Source organism: Drosophila nasuta, chromosome X (assembly GCF_023558535.2).
Source record: "Drosophila nasuta strain 15112-1781.00 chromosome X, ASM2355853v1, whole genome shotgun sequence".
In the NCBI taxonomy this organism is placed as follows: Eukaryota; Metazoa; Arthropoda; class Insecta; order Diptera; family Drosophilidae; genus Drosophila; species Drosophila nasuta.
In genome coordinates, this window is record NC_083459.1 from 16,696,983 (window position 1) to 16,721,196 (window position 24,214).

The window sequence follows — 24,214 nt, forward strand, 5'->3', positions numbered from 1 at the left end:
GAAACTCTAACCATAGCTTCGAGTATGCATTATTCAATTTTTTGGCTAATTAATCACAACTTATTTATGATTGTCGTATAATTTAAGATCGTTTGATTTATAGCCAATAGCGAGCGCATGACTAACTGGCTTTTCGATATTCAATTTTATTGTCACCAGCTCTTAGAACAACTGAGATTCCCATTAGGAGACGAACAGACAGACGTAAAGTGCATTTAAGCAAACTCAGTGCTTAGCTAGCAGATTTTATATTACTTATTTACAAAGCCAACTCATGCGGGTGGAATGATAAATTTCTACTTAGAAATTTCCACAGTTAGTTATTGTTATTGCTGTTGTGGTTGCTGTTGGTGTTGTTGCTGTTGTTGCTGCTGTTGATTGTTGTTGCAGTTAACGAGGTCGCGCGCCTAGGCCATAGACAAAGTCTGTTCACGTTTTTGTTACCATTTCAAATAATTTTCGTTGTTGGTGTCTTGTGTCTTGAAAATCAATTAACATTCAAGTTTCCACGCCTCAGCCAAGAGTCGCCTCGCAGAGTTGTTGCTGTTGCTGCTGCTGCGATTGTTGCTGCGATTGTTGCTGCTCTGGCTTATATAGGCCAAAGCGCTGACCGTAGCATTGAACGTGACTTGGCTTTAACTGTCTTTGGTGTGTGTGTGTGTGTTTGTGTGTTTGTGCCTCTCCAGTCTTCAGCTGCTGCTGCTCTCATTTCCCATTGTGTGTGTGTGTGTGTGAATTTTGCCCCCGTTTCAAGGTCGCTGCGGCAGTTGCAAGTGCATTTTGTTGCTGGCCCACCCATGACTGCTCACAACATAAAACAAACAAAGTAAAGTACACGCATTTCCACACTGACTTTTCACTTTGTCTTATTCTTCTTCTTCTTCGCTTGCCCTGTCTTAACTCTACTTAACTGCTGGCCATATCTCAGCTCGTAACTGTCTTAACTGTTGCGCCGAAAGATAGCAGTCGTAAAAGAAAAAAAGGTTGGTAAAAAGATATATACCTTTATACGAGTATGTATATACATACTGTGTACCCACAGTTTGTGTGACTGCCACATAATAATCGTAAATATAATAACAAAACTTATTTTTTAACACACATTTTCAGTTTGTTACTCTTGCTCTGGCTGTCATTTAATTTTTGCCCCGTTTTAGTTTCTTTCCACTCATGTTTAGTTAGGGTTTTTTATTTGTATACCCGTTACCAGTATTGTAGAAAGGTATAATAACTTTTGGCGTGCAGGAAATCTATGTCACAGGTAGAAGGAGACATGTCTGACCCCATAAAGTATATAAATTCTTGATCAGCGTCGTGACGTCTCTTCGTCTTAATTTCCTTCATAGTCTGGTATATTTTGTACTTTACGGCATATAATGAATGTTATATTGTATGGATATAGTCTTCGGTATTTTAGCATTTTTTGTCAGTCCGGTATATTTTCCACTCTATGATATATGGTGAATGTTATAGTGTATGGATATACCAAGTATAGTAAACAGTATTTTAGTATTTTTTGACAATATGGTATATTTTATCCATTTTTCATTCGCCATACTTCATTCTTAATATCGATATACCAAACATACCTTTTGGTATATTTCAGTATATTTGGCAAACTGGTATATTTTCTTTCCAATGGTATATTTTGAATGTAATCCTGTATCGATATACCACATATACTTTCAGTATATTTTTTTGTATTTTTTGGTATATTTATTTGGTATATTTTAATAATAATACTCTACTGCTTTAATTATATTGAAAATGCGGAATGGGTAACTCACAGTTGAGCACACTTGACTGTATATTTTTAACTTGTTTTTTTTTTGCTCTCGCCTCTACGTGTATTTTAGCTGCTGGCTTGGCACACAAACAAAACAACGACGGACAGAGGAAAAAAGGTAATAATACTACAACGATCCATTTCGGGACTTTCACTGTCTAATTGTCGCAAAATTTCTTTGCACCGTCAGCTTCCAAAGTTGGCAATTTAGTTAGCGACGCGATCCGACAATAACATTTGTTAGATCAACAAACTAGCAAACTAAAAACTAACACAACTCGCAATTCGCAACTAACAAAAACTCGTAAATATCTATCTAGCCACTCGATCTACGAGTCTTCGAATGAGATTGCAGCTGCTTATGTAAGGATGCTCGTCTCCACATTTTGGCCGCGTTGATCGGTTTAAGAGATATCTATGTGAATATTCGAGTAACATACTTGAATTGAATTTAGGGTCAACATCAAAGTTGATTTCGTTTGCTTGTGTGTGAGTTACTCAAATAGAGGCAATAACAGCAAAGTGCGCATGGCAAATAATTGAAAAAAAAAACAAACAAAATTATTAATTCAAAAAGAAAGATAAAAAATTTCTAAATTAAAACACTCTTTTTGTGTACAATAATAATAATTATTAATATATGAAGTATTTAAAAAATTATTAATTCATAAAGATGAGATCAATAAATTAAAAAAAAAAAACATTCTTGTTGTTGTACAATAATAATAATTAATATTAATATTGGAATTTTCATCGGTTTTAAAAAAATTGTTACAAAATTTGATGAGAAAATATTTATTTATTTAAATGATATTTGTAGGCGTTTCAAACGAGTGAGCAGGTGTACATATTTAACTTTCCTTATAAGCAATGTTTTTTGTTTACATTAATCCCAGTTTATTAGACTCCTAAGAGAAGAATTTGTTGAAAAGTTAAGTCAATACTATCAAAACAAGATAATGCATGCATTTTAATACACTTCACTATCAGCTTAATTAAATTGAAAATTATAAAGATATCGCAGCAGAAGTTGTGGAACTTTTATACCCTGCACTCAAAATACTCACTACATTCTAGATTATTCCGCTAAATTTCATAATAAAAAGCAAATTTTTTTTTAAGTAGCAATTTCACACAAGGTATAATTCAATTGTCGATGGTCGTAATCTATGCCTTTTTACACTTATTTGGTATTTTTAAGTAGTACTTTTGATTCGAGGGCATAAATGAATTGTCGATTTTCTTATTTAATATAGTTGTAATTGTTAAGCTGCACGTTGTATAGCTTTAAATATCGTAAATTCACACGTGGAATACAGAAAACTCACAAAGCTGCAAAACAAGCTTAAATGTTATTGAAATTCACATAATTTTATACGAGAATTGTGGCTTTCAACTTTACTAGAAATATTTATAATTAATGAACTATACGAAGTACATTTTCACAATGCCGGAAAGTATTGCAAAGTATTCTCTTAATTGCAAATCAAATCAAATCAAATAAAAAATGCAAATTAAAGATCGCTCAAGTTTTTGTCGATGATTCTCTTGAGATTACTCAGCATCAATTTGCATAATTTAAACTAGAGTTTACACAGGTTGTGTGTGAGTTGAAATGCTCAGCTGAGTAATCGCATTTCGATGAAATCCAGAAATTATGGAAAAACATATTTGAACTGAGGCAATTGTTTTTGTTTGGAAATTGGTTAACAATTTGTGAGCTTGTAATCTAATCGCAATCATGGTTGCCTTCAACTGCAGTCGCAGTCACAGCAGAAAAAGTTTCACTCACGCTGCCCAAATTGCACATCCATCAATTCAGATTGTGAATTGTGTACTCAATGGCATTCATATACTCATACACAGCAGCAACTCCTCTTCCTGAGAGAGTTGGAGTTGAAGTTGAATTCATATATGGCAATTTCGAGGTACGGCCTCACTACATCCGGTGTGGCCAAAGTTTTTCCGCACTCTCTTTTGTTTCGGACTCTTTCCTATATGCTTTTTACTTTTCTGCGCTTTTTTTTTTTGTTTTGTGCTTTTATGGGTAATTTAAATACATATTTTCTTTACGAAACGAGTCTGGTAATTAAAAGTTCATTGTCGTGTTTGTTTGTTGTTGTTAGTTTTGTTTTTTTTTGCCAGCATTATGTGGAAACGATTTTGCAATATGCCAAAAAAACACAGAGAGAAAGAGAGAGACAACAACATACAGCAAATGGAAACCCGCCCAGCAAACCAGTTGCTGAGGCTTCGACCTCATCACAAAACGTTTTCAGCAGCGATTTTCCCACATGAAAATGATGACAAAATGTGCAGGAGGCTTCATCGTCATCGAGTCATCGTCTTCATCTTCGTCATCGTCATCGTCATCGTCATCGTCGTCATAGTTATTTTCATTGGCTTGGAAAATCATGTGGCAAGATCACGTAGCGCATAGCACGTACCCCAAATGCAACCGTGCAACACACACACACACACACACAACACTCCATGCAGCATAGTGAAAGTTTGCAAGCGGCTGCTCGATACTCTTGGTACTCTTGGCCTGGCCTGCTCTCCAGTCTTCGGTCTCTGGTCTGTTGTCTGGCCATGGCCCGGCAAGGCAAGGCAAGGCAACCTGGCGTCCGTTCCCCTCCTCGGTTCGCGACTCTTCACTCTCTAAAAGCCAGGCCAATGCCTTGGCTGATGACGACGCTAAGTTGATGACAATTTGCCGTAATTGAACTTGAAGCTAAAGTCAAGGAAGCAACTGCAGCCACAGCAACAGCAACTTGCAGCACCTGCGCTGCGCAACTCAAAAGATGCGCCGACAGTCGCAACAGTCACGACACTTTGCGCAATCAATGCGCGATGGGATTTTCGGGGTTTCGGGCTTTGCAAATACGGAAACTGTCAGGGAATACTCTACTCTTAGTAGCTTTCGCAGTTAATCGCCGTGCCATAATGTGATTAGAGAGGCGGCCAAAGATAACAATCTTTACAATCTCGACATTGTTCTCGCCAGCTGGTTGTAGAACATTTCACAGCACAACGAAAGTGGGCCTAAATATATATAGAGTTCTAGAAAGTGGCCCACTCGCTGGTCAAACAAAAGAGCGTTCAAAGAAATGTATAAAAAAAAAAAATAAACAAGCAACAAGCCGAAGCCGAAGCCGAGGCAGAAGCAGAAAAAATAGAGACGTGATCAAAGCACGCGTGAAACATAATGACAAACAACAAAGAATGCTGCATACGAGTACGAGAAGAGAGTGAAGTGAACGAGAGTTCATAAACTAGATCTTATCGCGTCTGAGTCTGATTGCTCTCGTCAGCACAATCAATGATGTGCTACAGTTTGCCACAGCATCAACAACAGCAACAGCAGCAAACAAAATGTTTTGCCACTTGAACTTAACTAAGTGCGGCTCGAGTTTGCCTTTCAGCATTTTCCATACACACAAAAACTTAATGATGTGAAAAGTACGTGAAAAGTTCATTACTAGAGCATTCTATTTTCTATTTCTATTTTTTATTTTTTTTTTGTTTAGCTAAACTTGAATTCCTAAAACTAAGCCTATTTCATTGTATCTTCAAATATGAATGGCTAATTCATCTTCTTCAAATATGAATTGCTAATTCATTTCATAGAACATTTGATTTTTTATACCTCTTCCTATAGGGCAGAAGAGTATTTTAATTTTGTGGCTTCATAAAATGTGTGTAACTGGCAGAAGTAGCTATTTTCGACCCTATAAAGTATATATATTTTTGATAAGCGTGAACAAACGCAACGATATAGCCATGTCCTTCTGTCTGTCTGTCCGTCTGCCTGTCTGTCCGTCTGTCTGTATAAACACCTAGATCCAGAGACTATAATAGATTTAAAGCTAGAGTTTTAGTACATACAATAATAATCACAGTCTTTATGATTCCTAAAAATTTGGTTGCGATCAGATAATAAATTTTGAACTTATTAAATAAATTCTTTTGTATGAGGAAAAATGCCTACAGCAATCGGGTCTTAGTAGCTTTGGCATGCAATCTGGTATATTTTGTACTCTATGAATGTAGTACTATATCATTATAACAAATATAGACTTTGAATATTTTAGTATTTGTGCGGTTATTACTTTAGTGTGTTATAAAAATAATACCGCACTGTTTTACTTTCATTAAAAATTGGTAACGGGTATCTCACAGTCGAGTACACTCAGTTGTAGCTTTCTTACTTGGTTTATATTTATATTTTAAATGGGAGTCAAACTTGAACAAAGTTTACAAATATTTTTGAGAATATTTGTAAACTTTATTAAAGTTTGACTGTTTTGAAAGAAGAAAATTCAAATAATTAACTATGCACTTTTGTCAATTTTAAAGTATTTGCATATTTACTATAATGAAAATGTACTACTAAAAATGTATTTTAATATTCTGTACAACAAATAATAATGTATTTTCGCAAGTCAAAATGTATACATTATTTTCTATGTTCATTTCATATTTCTTACTATAATAAAAATGCATTTTCTCAAATCAACTTTATTACAAAAATAGTTGTTTTGTGTAATATATGTTTTTCTCCCACAATGAAAACCAATTTTGACTAAATGTCGAATGTCAAAAGTTTTGCATGCCATGTTCAAGTGTAATTAATTTCCAAATTTGTACACATGTAAATGTCAATAAAAACAAACTTCTTAATTGCTTGTTTTACAAAACGAAATAATAGACTGAGAGTCTAAAGCCAAAAAAAAAAAAGAAAAAGATTATTTAAAATGTTAAAAGATAAAAGAAACGCCAACGCAAACTCATTAAACAGAATTGCTTTGAAGTGAAGAACTCTTAAATATGATATAATATTTGAGCGCTCACAAAATTAACAAAAAAACAAATGCTCGATTCGAGTCAATTAAATGGCATATTAATTTATAACGCAGTTTTCGATTTGGTTACCAACAAAGATGTTTATTCATTTAAGCGGTGACCTCAAGCTGAATATTTTGTGCAATCCAAAGTTGTGAATTGATAAATAAATATGCATGAATTAGCATTTGCATTAAGTCAAAGTTAAAAACAGTTTTCTGTGTTGCGTTTTTATTTGATTCTTCGACTATTTGCACCACTGTGCCGACTAACGGCAGCTTTGAGAATATCACATTGATGAAGCAGAAGCATATTTGTAATGCGAATGATACGCACAATCTGGCCCAATAAAGAAAAAAAAAAGAGACACAAAAAACGAATCGAAAAAACAACAACAGCAGCGTGGACGATAAATCACATTGATTGTGCCAGATTTTCAACACTTTTCTATCGCAATTTTTCGATCAGTTCGACAGCTGATGACGGAGAGATTGGAGAAGATCGAGATGGAGATGGAGAGCTTAGCTAAGCGGGTCAGATGCAGATGCGTGGGGGCCAATTGGCCAATTGGCCAATCGGGCCACAGATGGCAAGACAGGTTAATTAACGATTTGTACTAATTAAGTTGCGACGCTCCCCATTGCAAGGGACAGTAGCAGTTGATAAATAGAGGGAAGGGAAGGAGGGGGGCAAAAGATGTGCCATAAATTGTGCAAAAGAGCAAGAGGCCAAAGCAGGCAAGAGGCCGCCGAGTTGAGGTTGAGTTAATTATTATTTGTAGCAAGTAAGTAAGTAAGTACAAAAGTAGTAAATAAAAGTACGAGTATTCGGCACAGTTAGTTAGTTAGCTAGTTCATTATATTACTATATATAGTACTTATATATTTTCGTATTTGGTTAGCAAATCATTTCTGTGTGCTGTTGATTCGTGCAGTCGTGGAGCTCAACTCACCCATGAATTATCTCGGAATTGTGACATATTTCGCGTGGACATATAGAGTGGGAGTGGGAGTGGCAGGGGCGGGCGGGGCGTTTAACTGCCTCCCAAAATCCAATTTCAATTCCAATTGCACTCTGTCTCTGTTAACGGTTCGTTTGTTTCAATAAATGATGGATAAGATACGATATGAATTTATCTATATTTATGTATATGTATGTATTTATGTAGTTTATGTATTGTTGTGACGCGACTTCGACGACGACGACGACGACGAACGCGACGCGTTTTACTTTCAGTTTCAATTTCAATTTCGATTTGCAAAATTTCTCGTTTCGCGTTTTCGCTGTTTTTCGATTTTTCTTTGTGGCGGCTTTTTTGGGGGGCTTTTATCTAAGAAGCAGCATTTTGTAAGCAAAGTTGCCAGCAAACAAACACACACACACACACATGCAGGTGGCTACCAATACGCTGGCAATTTGCAGCTAAGCGTAACGCATGAAAATGAGCGCCAAAAAAATACTGAAAACACTGGAAAAACTGAAAAACAGCGCTCGAGATACTTTTTGTATCTTTTTGCAAGCAGTCAGCCGAAACAGTTGTAGTTGTTGTTGTTGATGTTGGTGCTGTTGTTGATGTTGGTGTTAGGGCAAAATACCCTAGAGACAGAGCACAATGCGGACAAATACAAGAGTACAAAAAGCACAACACAAACACACACACACACAAATTACAGACGACACTTGGCCAACAATTTCAGTTGCAGTTGCAGTTGCAAATTGAGATACATTTTTATTTTGTTGGCCCGCACTTGAGATAGAGTTACGAGCACAGAGATGAAGAGCCCGCAACCTTGCTGTTTTTGAACAAGCAATTCATTTACATTTGGCAGTTGCAGTTGCACTTGCTTTATTTCGTATTTCGTATTTCGTTTTCGTTTACGTTTACGTTGCAATTACCCGTTTCCAGTGGCAGTTGCACCAAAAGCGACGGCAGCAGCAGCAATCGAAAAATGTTAACAAAAACACCACACACAAACACGCCGAACGTTGTCAAAAAAAAAAAAATAATAAAACCACAAAAAAATATGAAACAAAATATCGAAACAAAAATCAAAAGCGAAATAACCGCGATAAGCAATTAGCCGAGCGCGGGTTTTGCCCTCGAACGCTGCCGAACCGAACTTGTTGGCTCTGTGCCGCTTACTAAAACATCGTCGACTGCCCCAGTCCGATACCCAGTCATCAGTCCGTTGCCAGTGTTGTGGACGCCCCTCTCCGCACCGCTCTGCCAACAGTCGCTCTTTTCCACCGCTCAACTCGACGAACTTTCTAAACGCTCATCGCACGTCGCCGCTCTTCAGACTTGCTTTTCTTTCTTTTCGAGCAAGTGCGCCGCTCGCTCATTGGCACGAAGCAACAGGTGGCTGTCAAACCGAACTGCGCCGAACCTCAACGAGTTGCAGCCCAGCTGTTCGAGTGCATGGCATGGCTTAGCCAGTGCGCGAACCGCCAAGCGAAGCTTCGCAGCGATCGCAACCTGTTGCGCTTGAGAGAAAGAGAGAGAGAACAAGAGCGGAGCACTAACAAAAACTGTCTTATCGCACTCTCTCACAAGCGGGTATTAAAACCACATGATGAGAGTTTTATATTAGTTTAATTAAATCAAAAAATTTGAATTACCTTGTTGCCATTTCGTTCTACATGCGTACAAATGTGTAATCTCTGCTTTTAATAGATTATTTTTTTGACACGGTCAACCGCTGGGTTACTTTTTATTAGACTTAAAAACAACTGAAAATTGTCTTCTTCAGAAGGACATATTCCTGATCGCCTAAAGTATATACTATATAGTCGGAATTAGTATCAATAGTCAAGTTTTTTTTTTTATAAATAGATTGACAATAAAAGCAAATATGTTCTATTTGTTTACAAAATTATTAAAAAAAAAAAACAAGAAAGCTGTGAGGTACCTGCTTCCCATTTTCAATAAAACCATATTCTAAAATTATACCAAATTAATATGCATCAAAAATACCGAAAGGTATATTTGGTATATTGATATAATGCATTTAAAATATACCAGATTGTCACCCAAAACAGTTAAAACCCCATTGTAGTAGGCGTTTTTGCCAAAAGACAAGACTTTCTTAAATAACTTCGACTATTTTCATTCCATCACAACTAAAGTTTGAGGAATATGAAATACTATAGTTATTATTGTATATACAACAAATTGCGGCTCATTTGAGTAATATGTATGGATCCGACCTTTTGTTCTTTGTTATTAACATCTAGTTTTTTCTATGTATTTATACATAATGGATTAACAATAGAAGCAAAGAAGTTCTATTTATATTCAGGATTACTTTTAATAAATAATTATAAGCAAAATACTAATTATAACACTAGCTATCGAGTAGTATTACATTTAATAAAAAATAAATCTTTCAAAGTAAGGTACATACGATTATTAAATTTTTTTTTATTAACTGTTTGAACATCCATGTCAGACTGTAAAAATATGAAGACTGCAAATATTTTACCCGTCGACCATGCAAAAATTTGTTAGTGCCATATGCTTAGATTAAATCAGAGAGCATTTATTATTTCCCTCTCTTGTGATCCACAACATATTCGGAGAGATCACACCTGTGTCAACAGTTCTTTTTATATGCGACAGATAAATTCATTTGCTCCACTGATTTTTACAGTTTACGTTTTTATACCGTGATTTTTTTCCACATACATACTTGATTCTTTGATCCAGACAGTGATCCAAATTAACTCCATTAATTAGCCTTTTGAAGTCCGTTGGCGATCATTTTGCTTGCCTTTTTGTTAACTCTTAAAATTGTAAAATGAAAACAATTATTTTTTACAATTGAACAACAAATCATAGAAAGTCCTTTATTAGCGCGTTTGTGTGCGTGTGTTTTGTTAAATAAAAACATTAACATTTGATACATTTTGTTACATTGGCATTGAACTGGAAGCGACAAATTTCATTTAAAAATTATGCAATTATTAATTACGCTTATTATCAGCCCCACAATATTTTCGGGGCCTGATACACAATTTGTGGCATTCATTTTTGTATTTTGTTTTTTTCTATTCATTTCGTTTAATTGATTTCTAAATTGTGTTCATTTAATTTAGCTGCCGAACAATAAAATAAACTGTACTGTATAGAAAGAGACAGAGAAAGTTAGAGCGAGAAAGGCATAGCAATAGCTCATAGGAGAGCAAAGAGATTAAGAGTAGAGTGTGGAGTGCAAAATGTGTTTGTGTGTTTTAAATGTAGAAATGCAAGTTGCGGAATTGTTGAAGTGAAGTGTTAAGACAGAGAGAGAGAAACAAATGTGCAAAGTGCATCAAATGTTTGAACATACATACATATATGTATATGCTATATATTTATATATGTGTGCGTGAAACCATACACAAAGTACATACATATATTCTTACTTAGGATTGAAACCAACTTGCTGCGAGCTGCTTGATTATTAATTGATGCTTAATGCAGTTTGTTCTTGTCGTTGTCGATTGTTGTTTTGTCATTAATTAATTATTGCTCAAAGAGTGTGCGCAGTGCAAAAGAACAGAACGCAAGAAACGCCTTTAGTCATTGAATAGTTATTGTTATTGTTAACGTTTTTACTTTTGTGCAAGCAACTTTTGTGAAGAAATTTATCAAACTTTTGTTTTGTGATGTATACATAAATCTTAAGTATGCACAACATTCGTTATTATTGTTTTCAAAGTCGACTAACTAAATTTGTTTTTGCAAAGAGAGTTGCATTCGTTGGCTGTAGGTACATTAAAGTTAGTATTGTATATATATATAAGTAGTATATGTTTGTTAATTCTCTAAAGCTTTTTTTCTGTTGTGGCCGCACAAATTGTTGCTACTACGTTGCTTTTCCATTCCTTCGCTTTCCATTTTCTTTCGTTTCAAATAATACATTATACATGCATAATATACATATGTTAACACGTCCATCAATTGTAAGTATATTTTGTATATATATATATCGTTATAAAGTACAAGTATGTATATAAAGTTTAAAGCTTCTTGTATGAAATGCCGCACAGCGCATTCGATTAAAGTTTTTCTCTTCGTTTTCGTTTTTTGTTTTGTGTGTGTGTTTTTCTGACTTAAATAAAACATATAATTATACGCAGCGCAGTGTACAACATGGAAATTTGTAATGGAAGTTGGAGGTGTAGCAACAAATACACACACGTAATATATTAAAAAATAAATAAAACTTGTTTTTTTTTCTTCTTTTTTGTTTTGTTTGAACACCATCTCTGTGCAGTTTACATATACGTACTTATATGCTATATAGATTTTACACTTTATATATTGCAATACAAAACAAAATTATATACGTAAAACAAACGCGAATGGAACATTCAGTGATGCATTCTCATAATTGTTCAGTTGTTGGCACAAAAAATGTTTCGAGCAAACGCAAAATCAAATGCACATCATCATCATTATCATCAATAAAAAAAAAAATTGGAAAAAAATAGTTTATATAATAATTAATAATAATAAAATTAATTTTGTTTCTTTTGTGTTTTGTTTTGTTTGTTTGTTGTTGTTGTATATTTTAACTAAGTGCAACAAATATCGCGCATCCTCAGGCAGCAGCAGCAGCAAATCTCGTCTAACTAACGTTGTTGTTATTGCTGTTGCTGCTGCTGCTGCTATTATTGTTATTGTTGTTGTGGTGATAGTTGTGGATAGATTCCCCATTTGTTGCGAGTTGTGTTTGTTGTTGTTGTTGTACAGCTACAGGTATTTCTGAAATGGCCGCAGTTGGCGTGCTCGCCTTCGGTGCAAAGTAAACCTCATAGTTGTAATATCAAAGCTCATCGCTGGTCACAGGATGCTCCTGCACGTATTCCTTGGGAAAATAGCCAACCTAAACAAACGAATTGTAACAAATTGCTTAGTTAAAGTTCAACTTCGATCGAGCTCAAATACATAAATCGAATCAATTCCTTGATTCCTTCCTTGAAGGTTTTTGATATCATGCAGTATGAGATGAAAGTGTTGTAATGAATGTCTTGATTTTGTAGAGGTTAGAAAAGCTGGTTAATGTATAAGATTGTTTGTATAAGAAAAGATTTTAAATTTACATTAAAGTTAAATTTGTAACAAAATGAAATATGTTGTGTATGAACAAACTATATATACAAAAATCTTTTTCATAGAATTGAAACATTTCACACTGGTAAGCGAGCACTGAAATACTTTTGTGACTTACCGTATCACCAATTTTGCCACGCCACCAGCCTTTGCTGTCGCCATCCTTGCCAATCACAAGTACCTGGCAATCAGTGCGCAGCTGCAGCTGATTGCTGCCAGCTTTTGGCTCGTAATCATAAAGCGCGGTGGCAATCACTTCACGGAAGGGCCACTGTAATGACTGATTCAGCCTGTGAATATTAAAGATGGAAAACAATTAGTTTAACATCAACTTATTTGCTAAAATTAATTGGTGAATTGAGCTATCTAAATCTGTATTTTACATTTAAGTTACATTTTCTTTGTATGAATATTATAATTAAAAAGGAAGTATCATCGATAAAATGTACAAATAAATAAAGAATTGCGCATACCCGGCAAAGTTTTCACCCAGATCGTTGCGCTCGTAGTAGGAAACCAGCTCCACAATGGTCTTGAAATGGCGTCGTGACGATAGGCAGTAGAGCATGGACTCGCCATCGTTTTCCTGATTGATTTTCATATGCTTGATCACATGATCATCCGTTCTGCAGGCAAGAAATTGAGTTACATTTTATAACCATTTGAAATATAATTAATTTGTCTGTGGGGACTCACTTTAAGCTGAGCGCATACATCGTCTCGTGTGGCGAGGAGGCACCTTGAGGACGCACACGCAACAGATATGTGCCAATGCGTCGATTCTCTAACCGATTGGCTGCCGTCTCGCGATCCATGTTGCCCACAAACCAGTTGAACTCGGACAGTTGGCGATCGCAGACTGGCGGCGGTATGCTAACCGGATTCTGTTTGCAGCGACCCGTGGACGAAATGCAACCTCTGTGCACGCTTATTTGGCACACTTTGCAGCGATAGCCCTGATGTATGCGTCCCTTGAGAAATTTGGAGCAATGCCGGCACGTGGTGGGCGCATCGAACGTGTAGATTTCCATTTTATGATCCGTATTGCGACAACCCGGCGGATCTAAGTTTTCCCTGCAAAAACAACACAATATAAATCACTTGAATAATATTCTATCGATTTTATATAATAATTATGTCATAAATAATATTTTGCTTCACAATGAATGAAAAAATTGAAATGCTGTTGCACACTTTTAGGCTGTCATAATTTAATGCGCCATAAACGTAGTCTACTCCGATTTAAGCTCGCCTGGTATTTTATCTGCTGACACTGCTCTTTTTTCTAGCTATTCATCAAGGCTTGAAGTGATCAACATCCACAATAACTGCATGCTATTGTATTCCATTTGCTGTTCACTTATGCTCGCCTGGTATTTTGACTTTTACCTTGGCATTTTTTAAATCGGATCACAGACAAACAGACGATATGGTTGTATCGATTTGATTAATCAAGAATATATATACTATGGAGTCGTGTTTGATTAAGGATTTGAAGAGCAACGATTTAGAGCACATAAACCGCAGCGAACTCGCAAATTACATGATATTTAATGCTAATTAGTGCCAGTTATCGACATTATACTATCACAACAACTGTTAGGTATTCTAATTCTTTGCTTCAACTTACATGGCTTCGGTAAGCGCCTTGCGCCACTTGTCGCGTTCCGGCTCCGACTTTAGATAGAGAGTGAATGCAGTTTTAGCTGATTTGCGGGCCAAAAGTAGCTGGTACTTGAAGCGTGTATCTCGGCCAAGCGTGCGACGCGAATGACTCTGTTCGACGCGATAATCGGCGAGATTGTGTGAATCCCGATACGTGTATTGCATGTCGCCGGTTTTGATGTGCAGCGATTTGACCAGTATGAGGATTTTGTCAAACACGAACGCATAACGCATTTTGGTCTTTTGATCCTCGTGCGCCTTGATGTGCAGATCCCCATCGAGCAGCAGGCGGCCGTATTTGAGCAGATCGTTGCCATTTTGGGGCAAATTCAAATCGAATATGCTATCTTTGACCTTTTGTATGATAACCAGATGATCGGAATCGCGTTTCACTTCGTTAATATATTGCGACACATCGATCATCGCGTCCTTGGCACGCTCCAACGAACGATAATCTTCGTGCAGCGGCGATGTCTCCTTCACCAGCTTGTCCAGCAGCAGATGATACTTGAGTATGCGTTGCATGGGCACCGATAATATGTCTCGCAGCTGCAGTTTGCCCACATTATATTCACGTTCACATTTCTGTACCAGCTGATCGATGATTTGATTCTTCTTGCAAATATCGGCCAGATAGTCGATGGCATTCAGCAAATTCGAGCAATACTCGCCGTAGATGAGAAATGGTTCGCGAAATTCCAAAAATACCTGACCCATTTTTTGCTTTGCCATCGTTGACAGCGATTCGCGGAGTTTCTCTAGAAATCTGGTATGTATGTCAGCCAGTTCCTAAGAAATACAAGTATTCAATTTAAATATACGTAAACGTTTATAATTTTTAAGTAATTTACCCGTATTCGCGGAAATATGAGGCGCAGCTCCTCCTGATTGAGATGCCTTTCGAGTGGCAGCATAAACTTTGCCTTCAGCGCATTGAGCACATCCAAATAGTTGGATTCCGTGTCGATGAGTTCGCGTATAACATAGTCGCGCTGCTCGAAGCTGGTCGTCGATTGTGTCTACAGGGAAGAGATTACCACTAGTTAGTCATGTCTAAACCAAGTTTATCGGACGGAGCATAGGCAACAGCATAGCAGCCTCGTTACAAAATGATGCATGCAACTAAGCATAGCTAAACATTCTTTGCAGGCTTTTGTTTTATGCATATTTGTTTTTGTGGATGGTACATTTGAGTTGAACCGAAATCAAAATAAATGAAAAAATACGTAATAAATTACTACCTGGCCTCTACTCGTTCTGTGCAGGGCGCACAAATCTTGATAGACCTCCTCTTCTTTAGTGTTGGTGTGATCATAAACAGTTCCATTGCATGCAATATTGTCGGTGGTACTAAACGAATACACAAAATAAATTTTAAATAAATAAAAGAAAACAAAAAATAACGCAAAATGTTTCAAAATTTAAATAATAATCAAATAAACAAATTTTTTGCGCCCACCGGGTGTTGGCCACATTTCGATAATGCAACTTAACATAAGATGTTTATCGATAGGTTTGTCGTACGACGTTAACAGCAAATGTTAACTTAACAGACGTTGTACAGCACCAGGGCTGGCAAAAGCAGCAGCAGCCCAAGCAACCAACCAATTTCTTCTTTTTTGGTTTTTTTTGTTCGTTGCACGTGCGTTGAAAGAGCATTTGTGGAGCAACAGAAAAAAGACTGCGCAATGGAGCACCACACTTATGCGAAAAGTGGCTCCAAGAAGTGTAAGCACAACAAAGGACGACAATGGTGTGAATGAAATGACATTTTGAAAATAATTTCCAGGGTCAGCTGAAGAGAAGCGTTTGCTAGTGACAAAACGCATTGAAGCCGAAGATTTGTTCTCTAAATACTCCTCGAAGCAGGCGGAACCATGGAAGTGAGTATGACAATATTCTTATTGTGACTATTGTTGTTCAAATTGTTTGTGTTGTTATTGCATTGGCAGAAAGTTCAAGGACATGGTGAGAATCGGCGACTACAGCGAACGTGCGCTGAGAAAACAATGGCTTAACATGGTGCAACGTTACCGCATCCAGAAGGCAAACATGCAAGTGACACCGTTGAATCAACAGTGCATCGAGCTGCTCAATGAGGAGTGGGAGTTCTTTGGCCAAATACACGCCTATATGACGCAACGCACCACCGACCTGCATTCCTATGCGCTCAAAGAACCAAATGTGGATGCATCCAACAACTATAATAACATTGTGGCCATGCGTGGTCTGGTCAACGACCACGATTGCCTTGCCATCAAGGCGGCGGCTGTCATGCAACGTCATCCCCTGCTGCGTCTGCCCAAGCTGGCGGAGCCGACAGCGGAGCATCAGCAGCAGGCAGCTACAAGCAACAAGTTGTCGATAGCCGAGGAGCAACCCATCATCAAAGCAGAGCATATTGTCTACGATGATGACTTCAATGCGCTGGACGACGCATTCACCGATTCACTGGATTCGCTGGCCACGACCTCGGAACCCTCGGATCCTGTGGCCATTGAGGTATCCGACTTGTCGGAAACCGATTCAATTGCTGCTTCGTTAAAGCATGAGACCACCACGGAGCTGCCGGCAGCTGAGCCAGTAGCCACAGAGCGGATTGCAACAGCGCCTTGCAAGGAGCAAGGAGCCAATCACAGGAAGCGTAAGGCATTGACGGAGCGTGAAAAGTATTATCGCCATCGACGCCGCTACGATCATCGCATGGAGTTGCGTCTGAGTGCAGTTTGCGCGGTTGCCGGGCAGCTTCTGGAGCGTTTGGTGCCCGATATCAATGTGACGCCGCTGCTCATAAACATCGACAACAACGAGGAGTTTAAGTGCAACAGCAGCTGCGATGACGACGACGATGATGATGATGAGGAGGAGAATAATGTGAAGGAGGAGGTGGATGATCAATGAGTGGAGCTACAACTTTTCTACAACTTGTTCCTGTTACTGCTCTACAAACAAATATAAAGATTATATATACTATATGTATATAGCACAAAACACAAATACTTATAAACACTTTCACCTCTCGCCCAACAAAACAAAAGGCTGTTACATCTCCTAAAGACAACTGTGGGGCAAAGCGACGTCGCACTCAATTCGATAATCAGAAAAGACTTGAGAGAGAATGAAGCACGAAACCGAAACGCTAGATAGTTCAAAAAGACGATCTCTTCGAGCATCGCTACGAATTATTATAGATACTCGCTTATTGTTAAAATAAAAAAGAAGAAACACTTATCAGATATATATATATATATTATATAGGCCACGGATTGAAAGAGCGCTAACAGCTGAGAACATAGTCCCTATGATGATTATTATTATAATTTGGAAACTAGAGATACATAATATCGACAAATAAAACTGTTACTATATATATGCATATGTATATAGACATTCACAATAATCGAGAGAAATTTGATGATGAAATAAGTCTGGGAATTCGTTAGAATAATAAAAGCAAAACCGGGTCGAGCAGCGCTTTTATAAACGTGTTAATTGTATAAACAAATAGCTGAAAATCTTAAATGAATCATAAGCAGTTTGACGACAAACAAATTACTTAAATTTAAGTAACATCAATGAAGGGGAAATCGTCGAACTGGACACCGTTGAACTGGACAGTCTATTGTTAATAATCCATAAGTATTGCAGTATTGTATTTTCTTTATATATGATGGACATAACCAGTTTCAAGATTAATGTAGAACAAGTAAGAAAGCTACAGTCGAGTGTACTCGACTGTGAGATACCCGCTACCCATTTTGAATAAAAGAAATATATTTCGCGGTATTTTCTCAAAATATACCAAATATACTGCAAAAATACTAAAAATATACCGAATGGTATATTTGGTATATCGACATAGTATCGTATTCAAAATATACCATAGACAGCACAATATACCAGATTGTCAGCCAAAGCAACTAAGACCCCTAGTAAGTAGGCGTTACTGCCCATACAAAAGTATTTCTTTAATAACTTCGACAATTTTTATCTGATCGCAACCAAATTTTCAGAAATCATAAATACTATAGTTATTATTGTATATACCAAAATTCGGAACTCTAGCTTTAAAACGCTTGCTATTCGATTTTTTTGATTTGCGGGGGCGGAAGTGGGCGTGGCAAAAATTTGAAACAAACTTGATCTGCGTGCAAACATAACAAATGCTGTCGAAAAAAAATTATAGCTCTATCTCTTATAGTCTCTGAGATCCAGTGTTTCATACGGACAGACGGACAGACGGACAGACACACAGACGGACAGACGGACATGGCTATATCGTCTCGGCTGTTGACGCTGATCAAGAATATATATACTTTATAGGGTCGGAGATGCCTCCTTCTACCTGTTACATACATTTCCTGCCGGCACAAAGTTATAATACCCTTCTACCCTATGGGTAGCGGGTATAAAAATCAGAAGTTGGAAGCTGAGAAAGTAAGGAAACCAAAGAACGCAAATTTCCAGAATTCTTATTCCAATAGTTTATATCACGAACAACAGGAGTGAAATATATTCGCAATTAAAGAAAAAAATGCAGACTGACAAAGGAAAAATTAAACAACGGCTCATTCTATCTATCTATCAATCAAAATATTCTTAAAGAAGTATTTAGAAAAGAACAATAATAGGGTGGAGAAAATTGAGAAATCAATGAAGAAAATAAACTATTTCTAGTATCACAGCCGAAATTTAGAGTTCTAATATAAGGAAACATATATCAGCTTAGAGATTAGATAGAAAATATCGGCAATTAGAATGAAAAAGAGGAAATCAATGACGGAAATCATCTATCTTAAATATTTCAACAGTATTTGAGAGCTGTAGTATCTCTTAAATTATGCTATACGTTGATTATAACCAGCTTTGCAATTAGTGAAGAAAAATCAGACTGAAATAGACAAAATTGAAACGGCACAAACTATCTTTACTATCACAATTGTTATTCAGATTATGGTATCTAGTATATCACGCTATAAGGGTAAAACTATCAGCTTTGCGATTAGAGAAGAGAAATTAGTTCATTGAGCTGCAATAAAAGGGGATACCAAAGAACGAAACAATGTCAATCCCAAATGTAATTTAGAGTTGTAGTCCCGCTGATATCACGATACATGTTCTTCTATCAACTGTTTACATATGAAACAAATGCCGGGTTCACAGATATGCATATTCAGTTTCGACTGGTTCTTATCTAAAGGGTCGCCTCCGGTGGCAAACAAAATACAAAACACAACACAAAATAAAAGAGATCCAAAAATTTTGGATCGATATCAACGTTCTGTGGATTTGGATGGTTCCTATCTGTTGGTCGCATCGAGCCCCGTCATGACTCAGTATCAGTATTCGTGCCTGGCATACAGTGTTAATGCTATATAATCAGCCAAAACGGTTTCGATTATAAATATAGTCGTATAAAAGAAGAATCGTTGCAATTTCCGTTTGTTCCGTTTGCCATTTTTTCCATTTTCGTTCAAAGAAATGTTTTTTTTTTTTTTTACACGTTTTCAATCGCATACTTGAGAGGTCTTATTGCAAGGTTCGAGGTCTTGTAACGGATGGTGGACAGTTAGTGAAAGAAGGAGATAACGAAAACGAAACAGAAAGCAAAAGCAAATACAGTATATGTTATAAGAATGCAGGCATAATCCGACATCGACAAGCAAAGTCTATATGTCTAGATGTGTAGTTGTTGCAGGTGGGTGATATACATATGTATAGAGAGTGTAGAGTGTTACATTTGTTGTATATGCGCATAAAGTAGTGTAGAGTGTAGAATGGGGTTAGGAGTAGCTTTGTGTAGAGTAAATAGATTGTAGATAAATATGTGATGAAATATGTGGAGAGTAGGATAAAATGCAATGACTGTTATATAATTAGTGAAACTATGAGCAGAATATTTTAATGGGTGTAGAAGAGCGTTAAGAGACAAAAAAAGATAATAATAATCATTATTGGAGAGATGCATTTGGAGAGTTTAATGGACGATTGCTTAGGAATTTCGATGTAGGGTTTGAGGGCGGATTTGAATGGTAGAAATTAAAGTGTACGCCAAGTGGTTTACGGTATGTGGAATTATTTTAATAGGGAAAATTTTGTAAAGTTTGAAGTTTGTAAAGCGACGTCAATTGTAGAGTGTAAAATGTGATATTTTGCAAGTCGGATTTAGGAAGGCTGCATAAGAATGGAAGAATTTAAAGTGAAGTGTTTGCAAGGTCGTATGTGGAATACTTTCATTAGCAAGAAGTTGGTAAAGTTTGAAGTTTGTGAAGCGAAGTCAATTTTAGAATGCGATGTAAGATATGATATGAAAACTGTTTAGAAAGAAATTAAATTGCCATGTAAGGTTTAAAGATCGGAAGTTGGAAGGTTGCTAAGGAACGGTAGGGAGTTAAAGTGTATGGTTTGTGATCTAAGGTTTGCAGGGTCGGATTTATGATGGAAAGATTGGGAGTTAAAGTGTGTGGTTTGTGATGTAAGGGTCGCAAAGTCGGATTTATGTCAAGGGGTTTAAGCTATGGGAACTACTTTAAGCGTGTAGGGATTGTTGCGAGAAAAGCAAGTGTAGAGTTTTGTATAGAGTGTGAAATTAACTGAAGCGCGTTGTGGAGTGTAGTGTGTAAGGTGTAAGCTCTTGTTGGGTGTCGAGTGCAGTGTGATATGTGGTTGTTAATACTGCTAATGCTTGTTGTCGAGTTTAGCATACATACATACGAGCAGAGTCATGGCAGTTATTATTTTTACATACAAGCAGGTTATTTTAGTATTTTTTTGGGTGGTAGGTGGTTAGTGGTTGCGTTATGCGGATTACGAGCAGACTAGTTTTAACGATTATCTTGTGTGGGTGTTTGAGAAGAGAGAGAGAGAATGAGATTAGTAGTAGAATGAGATTGTGACAGCACACCTCTGGTTTGACCTTGGACTGGAACGTGACATAGCACAGATCCTCATAGACCTTTTCATCGTCCTCGCTGTAGATGTCATTGATGTACGCATACTCGTGCTCCGTGGACATTTGCATCGACGAGCGATAATTGTAAACGGCGGCAGCAGCACGTTGCAACCTCTGACTCTCGCTGACAAACAGCGAGGATGTGGACGAGATGCTGCCAGCTGGAATTGAGCCAATTGCCGAGCTGCTCGTCGTTGCTTCAACTTCAGCAGCTGAAGTCGCCGCTGCCGCAGCGGCAGCTGATGTGCTGGCGCGTGGCGCTTCCGCTTGTGGCGTTGGCGTTGGTGTGACACAATCATTGCTGCAGCTGCTGGGCTCCACATCGAGGGACAAATCAAAGGAGAGAGCACGTAACTGACCCTGGACGGATTGATGATGTTCATTCCCGATGGCATCATGTTCGATGCTGGCATCACACATATTCGACAGCGAATCCTCGATGTAATCATCGATGTCTTCGGTGCCGTTCTCAATGGTTATATCGCTGTTCTCATCCTCCACCGAAAGTGAACCGCTGTGCGAGGTGCGCTCGTAATATTCCGATGATGAGGAGCCTGTTGTGGTTGTGGCATCGATGCTGCTCGCCTTCTTCATGTCATGGCTGGTGGTTTGTTGTTGTTGTGTGTTGACGAGGGTTGGCAGGGTGGCAGAGGGAGGGGACATTGCATCACACACACACAGACACGCACACACGCAGACAGAGATAGAGATAGATTGAGAGTTAGAGGGGTGAGAGTGAGAGGGGAAGGCATTGGCCAAGGGCAAGGCGAGACATTCAGTGAGGGACAGTGTGGAAAGAGCGATATAGACAGAGAATGAAAGAGATAGAGAGAGAAAGAGAGAGAGTAGCAAAGAGGGGAGAAAGAGAGAGAGAGAAAGAGAAAGAAAGAGAGTGAGCGTTAGATAAAGCTTGGGCATTGGATATTCTTGTTGCTGTTTGTGGTGCTTGTTGTTTCTTGATAAGCAGTCAGACAAGGGCTTAAGCGGGTCTCGGTTGTATAATGCTATCAGGACAGAGAAGGGTCGCAGACGTAGGCGTCGGGGGGGTGGGGTCGTGAACGGAACAATCAGTCAGTTAGGTGAACGCATAATGAGACGCTGCTCTTGCAACAGGAAATGTAAAACGAACTGAAAACTCAACTCGAAACAGCAAAGCAAAGCCGAAAAGGTGTCGTCGCAAAGACTTCTCTTGGAGGGGGGCGCACAGGAGGGCAAGGAGAGGGGCACGCACTAAAGATAACATATGGCATTTGATGACACAAGTTGTTGTCGCTTAAAAGTGTAGTTATCAATGCATTTGCACTTACGTCGAATGCAAATCCTTGTAAATCGCCTCATCCGAATGCGAACGCTCACTGGGCGACAGCTGCAGATTGAAGCCACTGCAAGGAAGCAAGCAAAAGTAAATAGTAAAGATACTAAGGAAATGGTGGCATGCCACAATAAAAAGGAAAAACTTACAGCAACTCGGGATGCAGTTGTTGAACCTTGCGGCACTGCGACAGCTTGGAGAGCGTGATGAGCACACGATGGAAGTTGCTTAAATCGTAGAGCATTGTGGGCTCAAACAGATCCGCATCACGAATGTTGAAATGATTGTGGCACACATCCAGAAACATCTTGATGTTCTTGCAGCAAAGAAACTAAATAGACAGAGAAAGACAGAAGATATAGATAAAAGCTAGAAGGATGATGATGAGAAAACACTTTACTGACCTGCGCCATTTGTGGCTTGCGGTTAAAGTCGCGTGCATCCATGCTGGTGGGATCCAGATGGATGACCAGGTTGCACAACAAGACACCATCTCGCAGTGTCATCGCAAGAATGCGTATTTCGGCATCGGGAAGTGCCGCCTTGTGATCTATGGCAATTACCTTGCAACGCACCAGCCATGCAACGCATTCGCGCCACAAATCGCCATTGTCTGCGCCAACTGCGGCAGCGGCGGCGGCTGCTGAGGATGTCGAGGTCATTGCTGCAGCGACTCCAGTGCTGCCAAAACTGTTGGAGGCCATCCTATATACGTCTGTGTATGCGTATGTTTGTGTGTTTCTGTATGGAGCAGCTGCTGTTATGGCGACTGCGACAGCGACTGCGGCTGCTGCTGTTAGTTTACACGCTGCTGCTGCTGTTGTTGTTCTTGTTGTTGTTCAGGGGGTGGGGTGGGCTGTGAGGGAGCGTCAGGGGGGGAGACGTTGACGGGGCGTCGTCGACGTCGTCGTTTGGGGCGTGCGGCGCGCGCATAAATTTTTCGTTGCGTTTTTTTTTCGTTTTTCGCTTTTTTTGCTTTTTGTTTTGTTGTTTTAATGAAAACAATTGAAATTCATCAGTTGGCCGTTGCGCGTTTGCCGTCAACAGATACACAGCGCCAACAACAACAACAACGCCAATGAATAGTAAATAACAACAACACTGCACAGCAGACGAAACAACGGGAAACTCTCACTCGCGCTAAATAACAACAACACTGCACACACCACAAATAAATAAAGGAAAATACAAGCGAAATAAAAAAAACACACACAGAAATCAACAATTAGAACAACTTATTTAGAGGCGCGGGGAAGGGGTGGCGAAATGCGAAAAGTGGCAAACGACGCTTGTTTTGTGATTTCTTCTCAGCTATATTCAATTGATATTTGATATTCCACTCCACAGCACTTAATAGATTGCACGGAGGCGCTTGCACACACACACACACACTTGCACGCGCGCAGACACACACACGAGCTCCCGCACATACACATATGCAGAGACAGCAGCTGAAGAGGATGCGCTTGCTGTAATTAACAGCCGATTACTCTGCCACTTGTTATCGAGCTATCGATATGTTCTTTGCAAGCCAGCTGTTCAAAACATAAAAAATGA

General features: G+C 38.3%; 3 protein-coding genes across 8 annotated transcripts in view; 1 reads left to right on the plus strand and 2 right to left on the minus strand.

Moving 5' to 3' along the window:
* The window catches only part of LOC132797092 (nostrin), a 34,554-nt gene extending 24,468 nt beyond the window's left edge, over positions 1-10,086 (minus strand). Inside the window, exons 1-2 of one of the 4 annotated variants that reach the window (XM_060808584.1) lie at positions 8,528-8,612; positions 7,584-7,711 (exon numbers count right to left, since the gene is read on the minus strand). In XM_060808584.1, the coding sequence (XP_060664567.1) occupies positions 7,584-7,625 (42 nt within the window). In that variant the 5' untranslated portion in view covers positions 7,626-7,711; positions 8,528-8,612. Of the gene's footprint in view, positions 1-7,583; positions 7,763-8,527; positions 8,613-10,035 lie in introns of those variants that run through there. The other 3 variants (XM_060808585.1, XM_060808583.1, XM_060808586.1) reach the window with 3 other exon arrangements.
* Positions 10,087-12,092: 2,006 nt separating this feature from the next.
* Positions 12,093-24,101, minus strand: LOC132797093 (protein vav). Of its 3 annotated transcripts, XM_060808589.1 has the most exons (11): positions 23,062-24,101; positions 22,807-22,988; positions 22,653-22,727; positions 21,296-21,946; positions 15,635-15,743; positions 15,245-15,412; positions 14,359-15,182; positions 13,425-13,802; positions 13,202-13,354; positions 12,847-13,018; positions 12,093-12,501 (listed from the first exon to the last, which is right to left on the minus strand). In XM_060808589.1, the coding sequence occupies exons 1-11, from the start codon at positions 23,359-23,361 to the stop codon at positions 12,442-12,444; spliced, it is 3,072 nt and encodes a 1,023-aa protein (XP_060664572.1). In that variant the 5' UTR covers positions 23,362-24,101; the 3' UTR covers positions 12,093-12,441. The 3 variants fall into 3 exon arrangements, with proteins under 3 accessions (XP_060664572.1, XP_060664570.1, XP_060664571.1); XM_060808587.1 differs by lacking the exon at positions 15,635-15,743 and having other exon boundaries at positions 21,298-21,946; XM_060808588.1 differs by lacking the exon at positions 21,296-21,946 and having other exon boundaries at positions 23,062-24,094.
* Positions 15,987-17,779, plus strand: LOC132797096 (uncharacterized). Its single transcript, XM_060808592.1, has 3 exons — positions 15,987-16,121; positions 16,183-16,276; positions 16,346-17,779. Exons 1-3 carry the CDS (start codon positions 16,082-16,084, stop codon positions 17,292-17,294), a joined length of 1,083 nt encoding a protein of 360 aa, XP_060664575.1. The 5' UTR covers positions 15,987-16,081; the 3' UTR covers positions 17,295-17,779.
* Positions 24,102-24,214: the final 113 nt, after the last annotated feature.